Below are 15,772 nucleotides of genomic sequence, written 5' to 3'. Positions count from 1 at the left end.
TCTGCTTTCCACCATGAGTAAGAAACATGAAAGCACCAACAAAAGCCTTCTACCATGGCTTTTGTAGAGAATGAGATGAATATCAGACATTTAAAACAGAAACTATGATTCTCTATTAACAGAAGTCTTTCAAAATGTCATACTGTGATGGCCCTAAAACTGCAGTAGGTAGACTATTAAAACAATAAAAGTATTTAATATCTTATAAGAATTATAAAAGAGCAATCATATTGATTGATTGATTGATTGATTGATAGGGCTGGTATGAAATCCTAGGCCTTCTCACTGAGCCATATCTCCCACCTTCCTTCCTTCCTTTCTTATTCTTTCTTTCTTTCTTAAAATTTTGAGACAGGGTCTTGCTAAATTTCTTAAGCTAGTCTGGGACTTGCAATCTTCTGCCTCAGTCTGCTAGAGTACTGGGATTTCAGACATGTTCTATCCACCACACCTATCACAATCACACATTTTAGAGTTTCAGAAAGGAAAGTGTGCTTGGAAATTGTTAATTTTCCTAAAGTAAAATGTGGGAACCCTTCCAGATCTGGCCAGGAGGTAACCTCATAGGAGTGTCAAGTTTAGCACCAATTTCCAAATATACACAGGAAGATTGGAGGATCCAGATTTTGAGGCTGAACAGCTCTACCTTTCTTCTCAGTCTTGATATCCCCTTTCTAACTCTATAAAGAACTCTGAATCTTGAAAGTCAGAATTTACTAGCCTTCATTATTTCAATTAAAGGTAATCTGGGTTTATATTTTTTGACAGTAGTGAAATAACAAGCAGAAGAAAATACTAGAAACAGCTTTGTCTTATCACCTAGAGATAGAAATAAAGAATCTAATGGGAAAACCGAGATAAATTTCTTGCAAGGTAGTGCTTTGTGTGTTTATTTTTCTTCCAGAACTCTAAATAGTTGCCTTGGCAGAGACTACCTTGTAACTGCTCCCTTCTGAAGTCTCAGAGGTGTTTACAGAAATCTAAAGTTCAGCAGTACATTTCCATGAGCTCATTAGCAGTTCCAGTCATACCTTTTAGATTATACATGTACAAATGAGTGTACACATTAGGATAAAGCTTTCAAGTTGTATTTTAATTACAAGTAAAGGAGCTGAAGTCAGATATTTAATTACTGTAACAGCAGGAAATCTGTAGAATCCCTGATTCAGTCACTGTTATTCAAAGCAACTCTAGTGCCATTTCTTGCCTGCCTCTTTATGCTAATCACCCTAGTTCACTCTGCTCCTCCTCCTTCCTGCCTCCCTTAAAGACTATATGTGTCCAGCTGTCACAGAGAGTAACTCAAACCAGGCGAAGAGCAGAAATCATTTGATTTATCCCCACAGCATTTATTTTCCTTTGTGTATGTATCACTGTAACAGTCCTCTCTAAATACTAGAGGAATTGGATTTCGTATCAGTGGAAGGCAGTGCATTGACATAACCGTAATTTGTTAGAAATAGTTGCTTTTGGGGATCTTACATGATAAGAGGAGACAGTTTCAGTTTGCTTTGAAATGAAAGAACTAAATATGGTTTTTGCCTCATGAATTGGCATCTTTTTCTGTAGGGGAGGTAACATTGGTAAATATTTATTTCAGGAATTATGTCTAGGAAAAAGTTGGAAGTTTACTAGAGTAGTAAATGTTTTACATGCATAGCAGAAACTGTGTGTGAGTATGTGGTTCTGCATATCTTCTGAGAACCATTTTAGGTGACTGGCTGAGGGAAGGAAATGCTTGTAATCCTCAAGCCACTGCCAGGCTGCTAGTACCATGTCTGCTACTCAAAGGAAAGGCAGCAGCCACCTGTTCACCAGTCTGCACATGTGTCACCTGAAGCTGCAAGAGAACCAGCAACAGCAAGGTGAGTCAGTCTGGGTCTTGTGTTCTGTGACCTTCTGTCCATTTACATATCCAGAAGAATGGTGGGCTGGTAAAGTATCTAAAGGAAGCTCTGATTATAAAACACTTTGAAATCTTCCATTTTTATAACAATGGATATAGTAGGGAGGCATAAGGATGGATTAACTTGGACTCACAATTGATTTTTAAAAGATTATCAAGAATTGAATGACTATCAAGAAAGCATTTCCTTGGAAACTTTTAAGTTTAAACTTCTAGCCACTGTTAGTTTTTTAGTCTGCTAGATTTTTGTGTCATTCAAAACGTGTGCCTGAGAAAAGCTGCATTGGCTACAGGGAGGATTTAGCTGAGAGTAGCTTTAACTTAGCTTGAAGCTGTGTCTTTGTCTTAACACTAGAGTAGCCTTGTGGACCTAGTTTAAGTCTAATTTTGGATTTCTGGTTCATTAATTTTTGGGAAGTATAAATGTTGACTCTTTCCTTTTTATGGTCCAGAGGTAACACATTTCACATAATGGGCACTCATTCAGAGCTAAACTACCCCATCTCACAGCCATTTTCATAAACAGTCTTTTCAATTTTTAAAATCTGCTACCTAGCCAGTTGCGTCACTTAGTGGTAGATGGATAACATGAAGAGACAAGATGATTTCTCCAACCCACTAAGTCAGGAATGGCAAAGGACACTTGTGAAAAATACTGGGTACCACCGTAGATGATGTCATCACCTCCCAGAGGTTAAGGGTTTACTGGGCATTTCTAATGTCACCGGCTTCAGTCCTTTGTGATAGATCTGTTTATGTATGGATCTAGGCTATGAATCACTTACTTGTTTTTCTGTAGACAGTTTTAGATTTCAGTGATATAGACAGTGGTAGCTAATGGACCAAAACTTTCCATTTGTGTGAGTGTGTCAAGCCATCTCCCTGAAAGAGTCCTGGAGCTGTGCAAAGTGACTTCAAGGCTTAGCACAGTGTAGGTAGAAAATACCTTTTATTAAATGTAAACCTTTTAGAACACACTGCACTATCAGAGCTCAAATAAATCATTTTGAACCCACAGTCTTAGAATATAAAGTCCTAGGATGCAGCAAGGTTTAGGCACAACACTTCAAAATGCTTTTGCTCCTTTACTAGTACACAATCCTAGTTCATCAGGGGTTTTTTTTTTTTTTTTTTGGTTTGTGTGTGTGTGTGTGGTGCTTCTGTTTGTTTGTTTGTTTGTTTTTTGCTTGCTGTCCATTTGTTGTAACTGCTCCATTTGTTGTAATATTTAAAGCACATAATATTTGGAGGGTGGGGCATAAAGTAAATGGTAAAATAATCATCTATAACCCCATGACTCAGAGACAGTTGCTACTAATATTTTAATAAATAGTCTTCTAATAGCCCTTTTCTTCTTCTTCTTCTTCTTCTTTTTTTTTTTTTTTTGGTACGGGAATCAAACGGGTCCTTGCGCTTGCGAGGCAGGCAGAGGAACTACTGAGCTAAATCCCCAGCCCAAATAACCTTTTCTTCACGGACATGTACAAGATTTTTTGCTTGATTTTAAATAAAAATAGACATTCTCTATATAGTGTTTTGTAAACTGCTTTTTTCAGTTAACAACATATGATGACCAAATTTCCATGTCATTATGTGCAAGAATACAACCTTATTTTTATTGATTTTTTCATATGGACTCAGCAAAACTCCCTACTAGTAGAGATTTTATTTATTTCTATCTTTTGCTATTATTATTAAGATGCTAAACCTAAACTAATGGGTAGTTCTGTGCAGAGAAATATGTACAATTGTATGTCAAGAATTATACACTTTTTACTTTTTAAGCTTTTTTTTTTCTTTTGAAATGATTCTCCAATTATCAGTGAAGGATATTTCTGAACAGTACTGTTTTCAATTTTTCCCCAATGTTATAAGTGGAAAATAATATCCCACTGTTGTTTCAATTTAAGTCAGGCTGTCTCGATGGTCTCTTCTTTACTGGCCATATTCAGAGAAGCCTGGAAATATCATTAATGATGACATATTTCCCAAAATACCAACAAGACTAGAAGTCTGGTCTTCTTTCCCACACTGAAGCTTTTTGCCTTGAATATTTTGAAAGCAACCATATTCTGCCACCGCTGAGTCTCAAAATATCTGCCCACAAAAACCACAATCCCCGCAGTTGTGAAGCACGCTAATGCAGACTGGCCACATCTGCCATAAGAAATGTCCTCAAGAGATTGGAGTTGACAGATGACACTAGTGGTGCTTGCTATGTTGTTAAATAGCATTCAAATTACTGGAATTTAAAAGTCTAGATTTACTCCACTTCTGGAATTTAAAAGTACACATTCAGTGCCATGGTCAGATTTTTTCCTCTATGCTGTATTTGCACCTTAGTATTACACAAAGTTCAGCAAAGGTCCAAGGAGGCAGAGACATTCATTTTAGAGAATGAGGTCTGGCTGTGGATTTGTACATAGAGGCACACTGAGTTCATGGCTTTGGCCTTGGCCCAGACAGACTAATCTTGCAGTTCTCTTATTTAGCTACACATGACTATGATTGATATTTAACTCTTCTAAGACTATGAACAGCTTCAACACATACACATATTCTCATTCCTTATGCCTCCTTCTAAAGTGCTTGATGTTGACTAAAGTATTTGACTCCACCTAGTCTCTCACAAAATATACTCTTTTTGTGGATCACATAGATCAAAGTCACGTGTTCTTCAACAGTTATGTGGGCAAAACTATGTACAAGGTATTGTGTCAAATGCTGGTTGTGTAAATTAAACTAAGTCAACTAAGTCATGATTTCCTGTCTTCATAAAATATATTTCCTTCACTACGTGTTGCTATTGGTAGCTTTTTAAATGATATTTTCAATCTATTTACCTATAATGGTGATCCTGTGATCACATTCATAAATGTTAATTTATATTCCTACAAAGTCTCAGCGAAGCTCATTACACATTTCATGCATTAGGCAAACAAACATGTATGTTTTATAAGGCTTTAAATTTACAAATAGTTTCACTTTCATATTTGCTGATTTAACTTTTACCACAATTGGTGAGGGGAGGAGTCAGCAAGCTGAAGACCCAGGCAAAGAGCTAATATTACAGAAATCTGTTTCCTGTTGCTCTGGGGAGATCAGCCTTTTGTTCTTTTCAGGCCTTCAACTGATTGGACAAGGCCTACTCACATGGTGAAAGGCAACCTGCTTGGCTCAAAGTCCACCAATTTAAATGTAATCTGATTCTAAAAAAATAAAAAATAAAAATAAATAAATAAATAAATAAATGTAATCTGATTCTGAAACCCTCTCACAGAAACATGCAAACTGTTAACCAACTATTTGGGTCCTGTGGCTCAATCAAGTGGACACATAAGATTAATCATCACAGATAAATGTGATTAACCTCCTTTTAAAGTCTTGGAAACTAAGAATCCTCAAGATCAAGTGACTGTTCCAAGGTTACACAGCTAGTAATGGCAAATTTCAATGTTGATTCTACTCTAGATAGCTTTCTATAAAATCTGTGATCCTAGTGTTGCATTGTTTATGTTTTCATTGATCCATATCAGAGAAGCTTCTCCCCAGATACTCAGGAATTCCTCCTGGTTGTCTTTGTATGTTTTCACACCAATTTTGGAGTATCCTATAACAGAATGCAATTCTGACATTATCCAAAATTAATGAAGATGCCACAAACTAATGACTCAGTCTTAAAGGATGCTCCATTTCAGACAACAGCCACAAATTTGAGGTGTTCCCAAGTCACTACGCTTTCTGCCACTCTGACCACAAATTCAAGGCTTCTCACACCTCTTTTAGATTTGGTAAGGTGCTAAAACAACTCACAGAATTCAGGAAAGCTCTTTACATGTAGACTGCCATCTTATCTATTATTAAACAACTTGATGAAGAGATACATAGCACAAGATCTGTAAAGATCATGGCCCAAGAGCTGTGACTTTCTGGATATAGTTGATTTTCAATGTACTTTTTCAAGTCAGTCTCCTAAAATTCAAGAGCTTACAAAAAACAAACAAACAAACAGAAAAACACCCCACACAGATTAATGCCCTTAGTCATTCATTTTTGAACACCTTTTTATCATATACCCATCAGTTACCATCTATATATAACCAAGAATGCAAAGAGAGTTTTTTCCAAGTTGTTTTCTGACATTTTTGCTAAGAATTCCATAATAAAAGGTAAACTAATAATATTTTTTCAATTCTTTAGGGGGAAGAAAATTTCATTCAGTTCCATAAAACTGACTTTACTTTCTTCATCTTTCTTTTTACATTAGTTAGACTGCTTTTGAGGGTTTTGGAAGGCACATAGCTGAGAACAATGTAGAGATGAATTTAAAGGCTAAGGTGTGCCTATGTACTATTCCACAAATTTGCTTGGAGTCTAAACCACAAAACAAATTTCATTTAGATAGCTGTGAATATACTCTTTCCTTTAAATGCTTTCTGTATATATTCATGAATGAACTTCATTTAAAATAGCTCATGAGGGTTGGGGATTTAGCTTAGTGGTTCCACCACCTGCCTCGTAAGCACAAGGACCTGAGTTCGATCCCCGGGGCCAAAAATAAATAAATAAGTAAGTAAGTAAATAAATAAATAAAACAGCTCATGAATTTAAGTGCCCAGGAATAAACGTATAGGCCCAGAAAAGAGAATCCAGTAGTTGCTGTACAATTGAATAATGCCTTTATATGAAAAAACAACTGAAGAAATCTGTTATGCTTCTCAATATAAACTTGTATTAGATTTCTTATGATTCTAAAGTAGTGTTGCTGCACATACAATATGACGTTTCTGAGGTGATACATAGTTAAGGACTGGTATTAAATGTAGAAGACTTACACATATTTGTTTCTCTGCTACCTAAAAAGAACCTCAAAGAGGCTCAACTGAGTTTTGTTTGGTTTTCTAAAAGTTGCTACAGGTTACCAGAATCCTTTCCATTATGAGCTCCTCTAAATAAATGCAAGCTATATGAGGATTTAATGGTCCTAGGATTTCAGTTTTGCAAGGTGAAAAGTGTTCTGGAATTGGTTATATAACAATATGAATATAGTCAACGCTACTGAACTATACACAAAAGATAAGATAAGCTGGTTGTGGTGATGTACAACTATAATCCAAGCACTCTAGAAAGCTGAGGCAGCAGGGTCACAAGTTTTAATCCAACCTGAGGAACTTAGTGACTTAGTGAGAACCCACCTCAAAATTTAAAAAGGGCTGAATCAAAGGCTCTAACTCAGGTCAAGGGCCCTGGGTTCAATCCCTAGAACAACAACAACAAAAATCTTCAAAAGATACCATTAAGAAAAGAACAAAAAATTATATATATGTAACATATATATATATATTTATACATATGTACTGTATATGTATAATCATGATATCATTCATATGTGTCATGTATATGTGACCTGCAGTCAGAATATGTTAAGAACTCTTACAAGTCAAGCAAAATAATTTGATTTAAAGATCAGCAAATAATATTGCAGACGTTTTTAAAGAAGATGCCCAATAAGCACATCAAAAGATGCTCAACATTGTGCATCTTCGAGGAAAGACAAAATAAAACCACCATGAAATATCATTTTACACTCACTAGTGCTAAATTTGGGTCTGGAATATTCCAAAGGTCCACATGCTAAAGGCTTACCTCTCAGTTTGTCACTCTTAAGAAATGATGGAAATGAGGCCTAGTGGGAGGTTTTCTTTATCGGGGCCGAGCTTTTAAAGGGGACAATAGGACTCCAGCTCCTCATTTGTCTTTTTTCTTTCTATACCATATACTCCCGGCATAATATGTTGTCACAAGACCAAAAGCAACAAGGCCAACTGACTGGTAGACTGAAATCTCTAAAACTATGTGCCTGAATAAAACCTTCATTTGTTATCACACATATTCTATCACAGTAATAAAAAACCAACTAACATAACTAGAATGGCTGAAATACTGACACATGATGTTTGCAGGAAGATGTGGAATAAGCAGAACTCCCGTTCATTGCTGTAATGTGGTATGATCATTTGAAAAATGCTTCAGCAGTTTCTTTTATAGCTAAACCTACACCAACCCGATGAACCAGCAGTTCCATTCTAAAGTATTTTCCCAAGATAAATGAAAATTGTGCATGGGATTACCTGGGAGGACTCATACTCCAAAACTGCCTCTAGTACTCTGAATACTGAAGAGACTGGAAGGTCTCAGAGAATTTTAACAACTTGCTCAAGAACATAATGGCACCTTGCTGGCAGAATATCCATACCCAAACTCAGAAAATTTCAACCATTCAAGGTGAAATATTAGTTCTTACCTGAGATAAACTTAATAATTAGTAGTATTTTATTACTTCATTTATTTGTGAACTCTTAAAACTTCTGTATTGAGATACAGTAATCTAAAATTACCAAATCAGTGACATTAACATAGGGTAAATTGAAGAATAATAAAAATAGCTAAGTATCTAATAGCTAGGGCCAGGGTGTATCTCAGTGGCAAGGAATTAGCATGCATAGAGCCCAGCCTTTGGTTTCTGACACCAAAATAGCAGCAGTAGTAGTAGTCACCATAGTAATAACAACAATGACAACAACTCAGACAAGACTTCAGTATCACTTTTTTTCCAGGCATCTGTTGTTGAACATCCTTTAGAATCAATGAATTCTTTTAACTTTCTTCAGAATTCAGGAAAAACAGCTAAATGGAACTACTTAATAAAGATTTATCTCACACAACTTCTTCTTTTTGTTTGAACTTAGTGTTTCATTCATTCCATTCAACAAATATCCACTATATCAGGCACTATTCTAGGCCCTAGTGAACAAAGCAGTCTGAACTCCTGCCCGTATGGGGCTTACTTTCTAACAGGTACAAAGGCAGACAATAAAGAAGATAAAGAAGCCGAATATACTGTGTGGATTGTCACAATGGATATGGCAAGTGTGGAGAAAAATGAAATAGGAAGAACAGAAAGTGTCACGGTGGAGGTCCCATTTGAACTGGCTGCTCAGAGCTTACCTTATTAAAGAACAAAAGTTTGTGATCACAGATTTATAGGGAGTGGAGGAATGAATTGGCAAATCTGGAGGAAAATCATGTACAGTCTGGTAAGAGTAAGTACACAGGCTGAGGTTTAGAATTCAGTCTACATGTAAGTTTGTTTTGACATGATCTCAACTCACTTGCATCTCTGCAATTGTACTATACATGCTCCCTACCTCCTTTGTCTGCAAGAAATACATCCTAAGACCCCAGAGTTGCCTGAATTTGCAGATAATACTGAACTCTAAATATGCCATTTTTCCCTACATAGCCATGGTCCTGGAACAAATCCCCAGTAGCCACCCAGAGAAGACTATACATTCCTATGATAGAGTTAAATTTATAAATTAGGCATAGTAAGATATTAACAACCATAATAAAATAGAACAATTACGATAGTATTTCATAATAAATGTTATTAGAATTGGTAAATTATTCATTTCTGGAATTTCCCATTTAATGTTTTTGGACTGGTGTTTACCATGGATAACATGGAAAGCATGAAACCATGGGAAACAAAACTAGATAAAGGAGACTACTGCATAGTAGTTATCTAGTTCAATGGTTCTCAAACTAGTGTTATCTAGAAAATCAACTGGAGAGCTTATGAAAGCTCAGTTGCTGGGATTGATTCTGACTTTCTGATTCAAAAGTCTGGGGGAAGAAGAGGGAAGAGCTAAGAAGTTTTGTGTTTTTTTTTAATATTATTATTTTCTCTGTTGTGTGGGGGATTGAACCCAGGGCCTAGCACATGCTAGACAAGTAATCTACTCCTGAGCTACAGCCTCAGTATTTTTTATTTTGTTTTGAAACAGGGTCCAGCTAAATTGCCCAGGCTGGCCTCAAATGTGTTATCTGCCTGTCTTAGCTTCCTGAGTATAGTTTAGATTATAGGCAAGTGCCATTGCTCCTGACTAATAATTTTCATTTCTAACAAACTGGATGCTGCAGAGATCACAATCTAAGAACTGCTATGTTGAAGGTAGAAAAGGAGACCAGTGCAGTGACTTGCTTAAGTGAGCATCAGGAACTTAGTTGAGAAATAAAGGGAAGTAGAAGGAAAGGGCATTTATATAAGGAAACATCTTTTATGTAATGTATTGCCCACAATAGTAAGCTCTTTCAGCTTTGACTGTGAGACAGCAAATATAATGTATCAATTTGAGCTAATTGAACTTTCTTCCACTTCTTAGTGGACACTGGTGCATTCCATAGTGGGCACCATACAGGCCTTGGCAGATTCTTCAACACTAGAAGTATTCCTAAAACATTTTTGGCAACCTGAAGGCCTTAGATGCCATAGATTTCATCATGAAATCATGAAAGTTCATTTATGATGTTCCTTATGCTAATTTACACAGCCTTAGATATTGATTGAGATGGAAAAACAATGGGTTAATAATAAAGAGCCTCTGGGATATTAATTTCCTGGCATTAGCAATCATCACAGAATGCAAATTCCCTAGTAGGTCAGTAGACACCACAATTCAGTGTACCAAGTACATGCATATCATAGTATCTTTGCTGGTATTTTCTAAAGTTGAATACAGCTGTCACAACAAGAAGCAGTGCATATTTCACAATAAGGCATACATATAAAATGATGAAATTGTATACAGCACTTTGAGGCAGAATCTGGAGGCTGAACTATGGGATAGAGAGCCAAGATGTGGGCACGCGTGCAGCCTGCACACCAGGGTGCTGTCATACATGGGTGCATAAATACTGTCACCAGCATAATTGTTACCCTTATTGGTATTCTGTTTTATGGAAGGCCATCAACTGAGGATGCACTAGACATGTTAGTAGCTGATAAAAATCCTTTCAAAATGAAGATTCTGGGATGGGGGTTTAACTCAGTGGCACTGTGCCTGCCTCACAAATGCAAGGACCTGAGTTCGATCTCCAGTACCAAAAAACAAAAAAACAAAAAAACCAAGATTCTGTGATTTGATGAGACAACACCAGCACAGATGAAGTATTTCTGCTGTACAAGCCATTTGAGAGTAGAAAAATGGTTTTATACTTTCACCATACCAGTGTTAACATGATATATAAAGAAATCACATGCATGGAATATTTATTAATCTCTAGTCACATACTCACTCATTTCTTTTCAAATACTGTAGGAGGCCAATAACATCAAGACCTTGGAGTTGGATCTTGAGCCATTTTCCTAACCCAGAACCTTGACTCCAGAGCCTGTATTTTAACCCTTTGTCACTGCCTTTTATGCTGGTACAAAGTATATACTCAGCTAAGAACCTGGAAGAGCCTGACTCGAGGCATTTGAACTCACTCTGTCGTTTGGTTGTTTTAAAAGGACATGATTAATCATTAACTAAATTTTGTAGCTTTTTTTTTTTTTTTTTTTTTTTTTTTTTTTTTTTTTGGTACTTGAGATCAAATTCAGGACCTTGTGCTTGTGAGGCAGGTGGTGTAACCACTGAGCTAAATCCCTGGCCCTACCAACTAAATTTTATATGAATTATGAACCATCTTCACCTGTCCCTTGGAAAATTATAATTGACTGTAAAGGAAACAAATGAGAAGATTCAGCTGTGTTTTAGTGCAAATGTATCAGCACAGAGTAAGTGGCTTGCTGACAAGTCTCCTTGTTTTTGCTTAAGTCTAAGTAACCATGAAGCTCATGTCTTTTACAAAACATGATTCATGAAAGATAGAAATGTACTATATTTGGAACTGTGTTGATATGTGGCTTCCTTTTGACAAAAAATAAGCAGGCAGTATCAAAACTAATATTTAAAAGAGATTAAATAATATTTATTATTATTTTTTATTTAAACTCAGGACTCCATTTCAAGTGTTGGCTCAACTATTTCCTTAAATCATTAACTTGACTTGAAATTTAATCAACATTTAGGCAAGGTAAGTTTCACACCTGAGTTGTTTTTTAATGAAGCCTGCTGCAAAATCTAGAAAAATATTCAGAAGTCAGGATTTAAAATGCAACAAGCACTTGTATTCAGTTAGAAGCTGCATTCTTTTACCCAGTGATAAGTTGTGTCAGTGCTGTGGATGGCAGTAAGCAAGCAAAAGTTCATAGGAATAAGATCTAGACTTTCAACAGGGAATGATAGTCTGAAGATATTTGCATAATGACTATTTAACTAATTGGCATCAAATCTTTCTTGTTCTGATGAAATTCATTAGGAGAGATCATCATTTAGAAAGAGTAAAGGATAAAATCTAATGTTGGGAATAGACAATTTTGGTGTTATGCTGTCTGTTTCAGTTGTCTGCAAAGAAATGAAGTTACAGATAAAGAGGTGTGTGTGTGTGTGTGTGTGTGTGTGTGTGTGTGTGTGTGTGGGTGCATTACAATTTTTTTATAAGCTGAGTATGGGTAAGACACATCCCAGTGCTGCAGATTTTGGAGTATTGTTTTTTAAACAAGACCAACTTTAATCTTCATTCTCAAATATGTATTAAAAATTGATGTTTTTCTTTGTTTCCTTTTAAAAACTAAATAAGCTAAAATTCATTCGTGGAAATGATTTTCTTCATAATGGGATGAAGAAAAATAGGCTTTGAGGGAGTTTTAGAAAACAGTCCTTGCTACAAACTTAAGATAAGAAAAGTATAAAGAAAACAAATCTTAACAATGTAATAGATTTGCCAAATTTTATTTTGTTTTTGTGATCAATTCTCATATTTTAAGCTTTTTACTTGAGATATTATGCACTACCTTGCTCATAGCAGGCAATTAATATTCATTAAATGAATCAATACTTTTTTTCAAATAGTTCATCCAAGTAAATTCATATCACTAAACTTTAGAGTTTCAAAGACTACTTAAAAAACTGAAAACAGCAGAGAGAGGTAGTGCTCAAAGTTAATGGTTAGTATGAAGTGCTGGTGCTATATTTCCATTTTTTTGATGATAAGCACTAATTTCTTTTATTTTTACTTATTATTATTATTATTTGCTGTACTTCCATTTACCTCCACAAGTTATACGATAAAGCTATTATAATAAAGAATACTGGAATGGATAGAAAAATTAAGGGAGTAACTTAAGTTTTGTATACTTTTCAAATACTCGTGAGTATTCACTGCTAAATAATAATCCTAATATTAATAATGTAGACAAGGAAAAAGAGAAATAAGGAGATGAATGAATGAGAAATATGTGTACAGAGGTGGGTATTAGAAATGTGTGAAAAAATGAAGCAGAGAATGAAAATGGAGATTTTTAAAAAGTACTTCAGTTGACAATGTAATACTATTCAGGCTTTAAAAGAAATGAAATTCTGATAACATTCTATCAAGTAGATGAAGACATTCTGCTAAGTGAAATATGGTCTATACAAAAAGATAGCTCTGCATATTACACTTACAGTAAGCTCAAAGTCAGAAATAGATTAATGGTCTCCAACAGTTGTGGGAGAATAGAATGACGAGTTACTGTTTAATGAATACAGAGTTTCAGTTTGGAATGATGGAAAAGTTCTGGAGCTAGAAAGTGGGCTTGTTGCATGAGAATGTGAATGTGCTTAAGGCTACTTGGTACACTTGAAAATAAAATGGCAAATACCTTGTTATGTCTGTCATTACTATTTTTAAAAATGGTAAAAGGACTTTATATAATTAAAACATGTTCCCCAATTTTTATCTTTTTTTTTTCTTTCATTGAGTTTATTGGCACATTTTAGGTATACAGAACAGTTACATTCATCACTGGTAACCTGTACCTTTACATGACAGGTCTTGGTTCTCATTTTTCCCCCTTGTCCCTTACCCTCCCTTCACCCCCTCTTACCCTCCCCATTTACAAACATTTTATTTCCATTTTATCATTTTCTCATATTTTTTCTTTTCCCTTATTACCTTTCCCCTACCCTTCCCACTTTCCCTACACCTTTAGCCCTTATCTTCCTATTTCACATTGTCAATTATCTCATTAGGATCTTATGTACTATTATAGTTTTTCACACCAGAGAAACTACTCGGTATTTACACATGTGTGACTTATTTATTTCACTTACTAGTATATCCTCAACATGTATACATTTTCCTATGAATGAATCTAATTTCTCATTCTTTATGGCTGAGTAGTATTCCATTTTATAGAAAAAACACATCTTCTTTATCCATTCTCCAACTGATGGGCAAATGGGCTGTTTCCAAGTTTTAGCTGTTGCAAACTGTGCTGCTATAAACATAGGCACACATATATCACTATGATATAATTCTTTTAATTCTTTTGGAAAGATACCCAACAGAGGGATGGCTGGGTCAAATGGAACCTCTAGTCCCAGCTCTTTGAGGTATCTCCATATTGATTTCCACAGTGGTTGCACCAGTCTGCACTCCCACCAATGATGGAGAAGGGTTCCTTACCCGCCACCACAACCCTGCCAAGACCTGTTATTGTTTGATTTCTTGATAGGAGCCATTCTTTGTGGGGTGAGGTGGAATCTCAGTGTTATTTTCATCTGCATCTCTCAAATGACCAGTAGTGTGGAACATTTTTTCATATATTTACTTGCTGTTTTTACTTCTTTGTCTGAGAAATGTCTGTTCATTTCAGATGCCTATTTTTTTAATCAGGTCTTTATATTTGGGTGGGCTGACTGTTTTGAGTTCTTTGTGTAGTCTAGATAAGAGTACTTTATCTGAGGAACAGCAGGTAAAAATATTTTCCCACATTGTAGGTTGTCTTTTAGTTCTGTTGATTTTTTTTTTTGCAATGCAAAAGCTTTTTAATAAGATGAGATCACAGTTGTTGATTCTTTCTGCTAGTTCCTGTGCTACTGAGGATTTGTTCATAAAGTCTTTTCCTATGTCTTCAAGAGTTCTTCCTAACTTATCTTCCAGCAAATTTAGTGACTCTTTTTTATTATTTAGATCTTTAATCCACTTCAATTTTAGTTTAGTGCATGGTGAAAGATAAGGGTCTAGTTTTAATCTTTGGCAGGCTGAAATCCTGTTTTTCCAACACCATTTATTAAAGAGGCCATTTTGGCTCCAGCGAGGATGGCCAGCTTCTTTGTCAAAGATGAGGTAGCTGAGTACATCTGGAGTTGTTTTTGTATCTTCCAATCTGTTGCACTGATCCGCAGGTCTGTTTCTTTGTCAGTACCATGCTGGTTTTTGTTTTTTGTTTTTTGTTTTTTGTTTTCTTTTTATTGAGGTTATTGGTACAATCTAGGTATACAATACAATTACATTCATCATTGGGATTCTGTACCTTTACATAATAGGTCTTGATTCTCATTTTTCCCCTTGTCCCTGCCCTCCCTTCACCCCCTCCTCCCCTCCCCATTTACAAACACTTTATTTCCATTTTTTCAGTTTCTCATATTTTTTTCCTCTCCCTTATTACCTTTTCCCCACCCTTCCCACTTTCCTTACACCTTTAGCCCTTTACTTCCTATTTCACATTATTAATTGTCTCATTAGGATCCCGTGTACTATTACAGCTTTTCACACCAATGAAACTATTCGGTATTTCAGTTAAAGAAATCTCTGTATGAACATTAAAAATAGGGAATCCTAAAATAAAACTAAAAAGGAAAGTAAAAGAGAAAAGGCAATGATGTAAGATTAAAATAATCCTTAATTCTGGAGATGAAAATGGTCCATGAACATATTTAAATTGCTTCTCGCTCTTATACTTTTATCTTATTCTTTTTTCATTATTTAGAGAATACTTTATTAGTTTCTGTAATCAAACCCACGTAGATATGACCTTACATATTTAGTACGATGTGTTACCCCTGTACACAGGGTTTTTTATTTTTTATAAAAATAAAAATAAATTAACATTTCTAGACCAATATGGTTGTCCATTTCTGTACAATGCCAAGT

The 15,772-nt window shown here is 35.5% G+C and overlaps 1 protein-coding gene across 4 annotated transcripts in view; it reads left to right on the top strand.

Moving 5' to 3' along the window:
• The first annotated feature begins 1,193 nt into the window (after positions 1–1,193).
• Positions 1,194–15,772, top strand: part of Ranbp3l (RAN binding protein 3 like) — a 46,697-nt gene continuing 32,118 nt past the window's right edge. Inside the window, exons 1-2 of one of the 4 annotated variants that reach the window (XM_010605477.3) lie at positions 1,194–1,363; positions 1,714–1,865. In XM_010605477.3, coding sequence (XP_010603779.1) covers positions 1,775–1,865 — 91 coding nt within the window. In that variant the 5' untranslated portion in view covers positions 1,194–1,363; positions 1,714–1,774. Of the gene's footprint in view, positions 1,866–15,772 lie in introns of all 4 variants that reach the window. The other 3 variants (XM_010605476.3, XM_010605474.3, XM_010605478.3) reach the window with 3 other exon arrangements.

This window comes from Fukomys damarensis, unplaced genomic scaffold (assembly GCF_012274545.1).
Source record: "Fukomys damarensis isolate Sample0158 unplaced genomic scaffold, DMR_v1.0_HiC HiC_scaffold_1, whole genome shotgun sequence".
NCBI lineage: Eukaryota > Metazoa > Chordata > Mammalia > Rodentia > Bathyergidae > Fukomys > Fukomys damarensis.
This window is presented reverse-complemented; position numbering and strand designations above follow the sequence as displayed.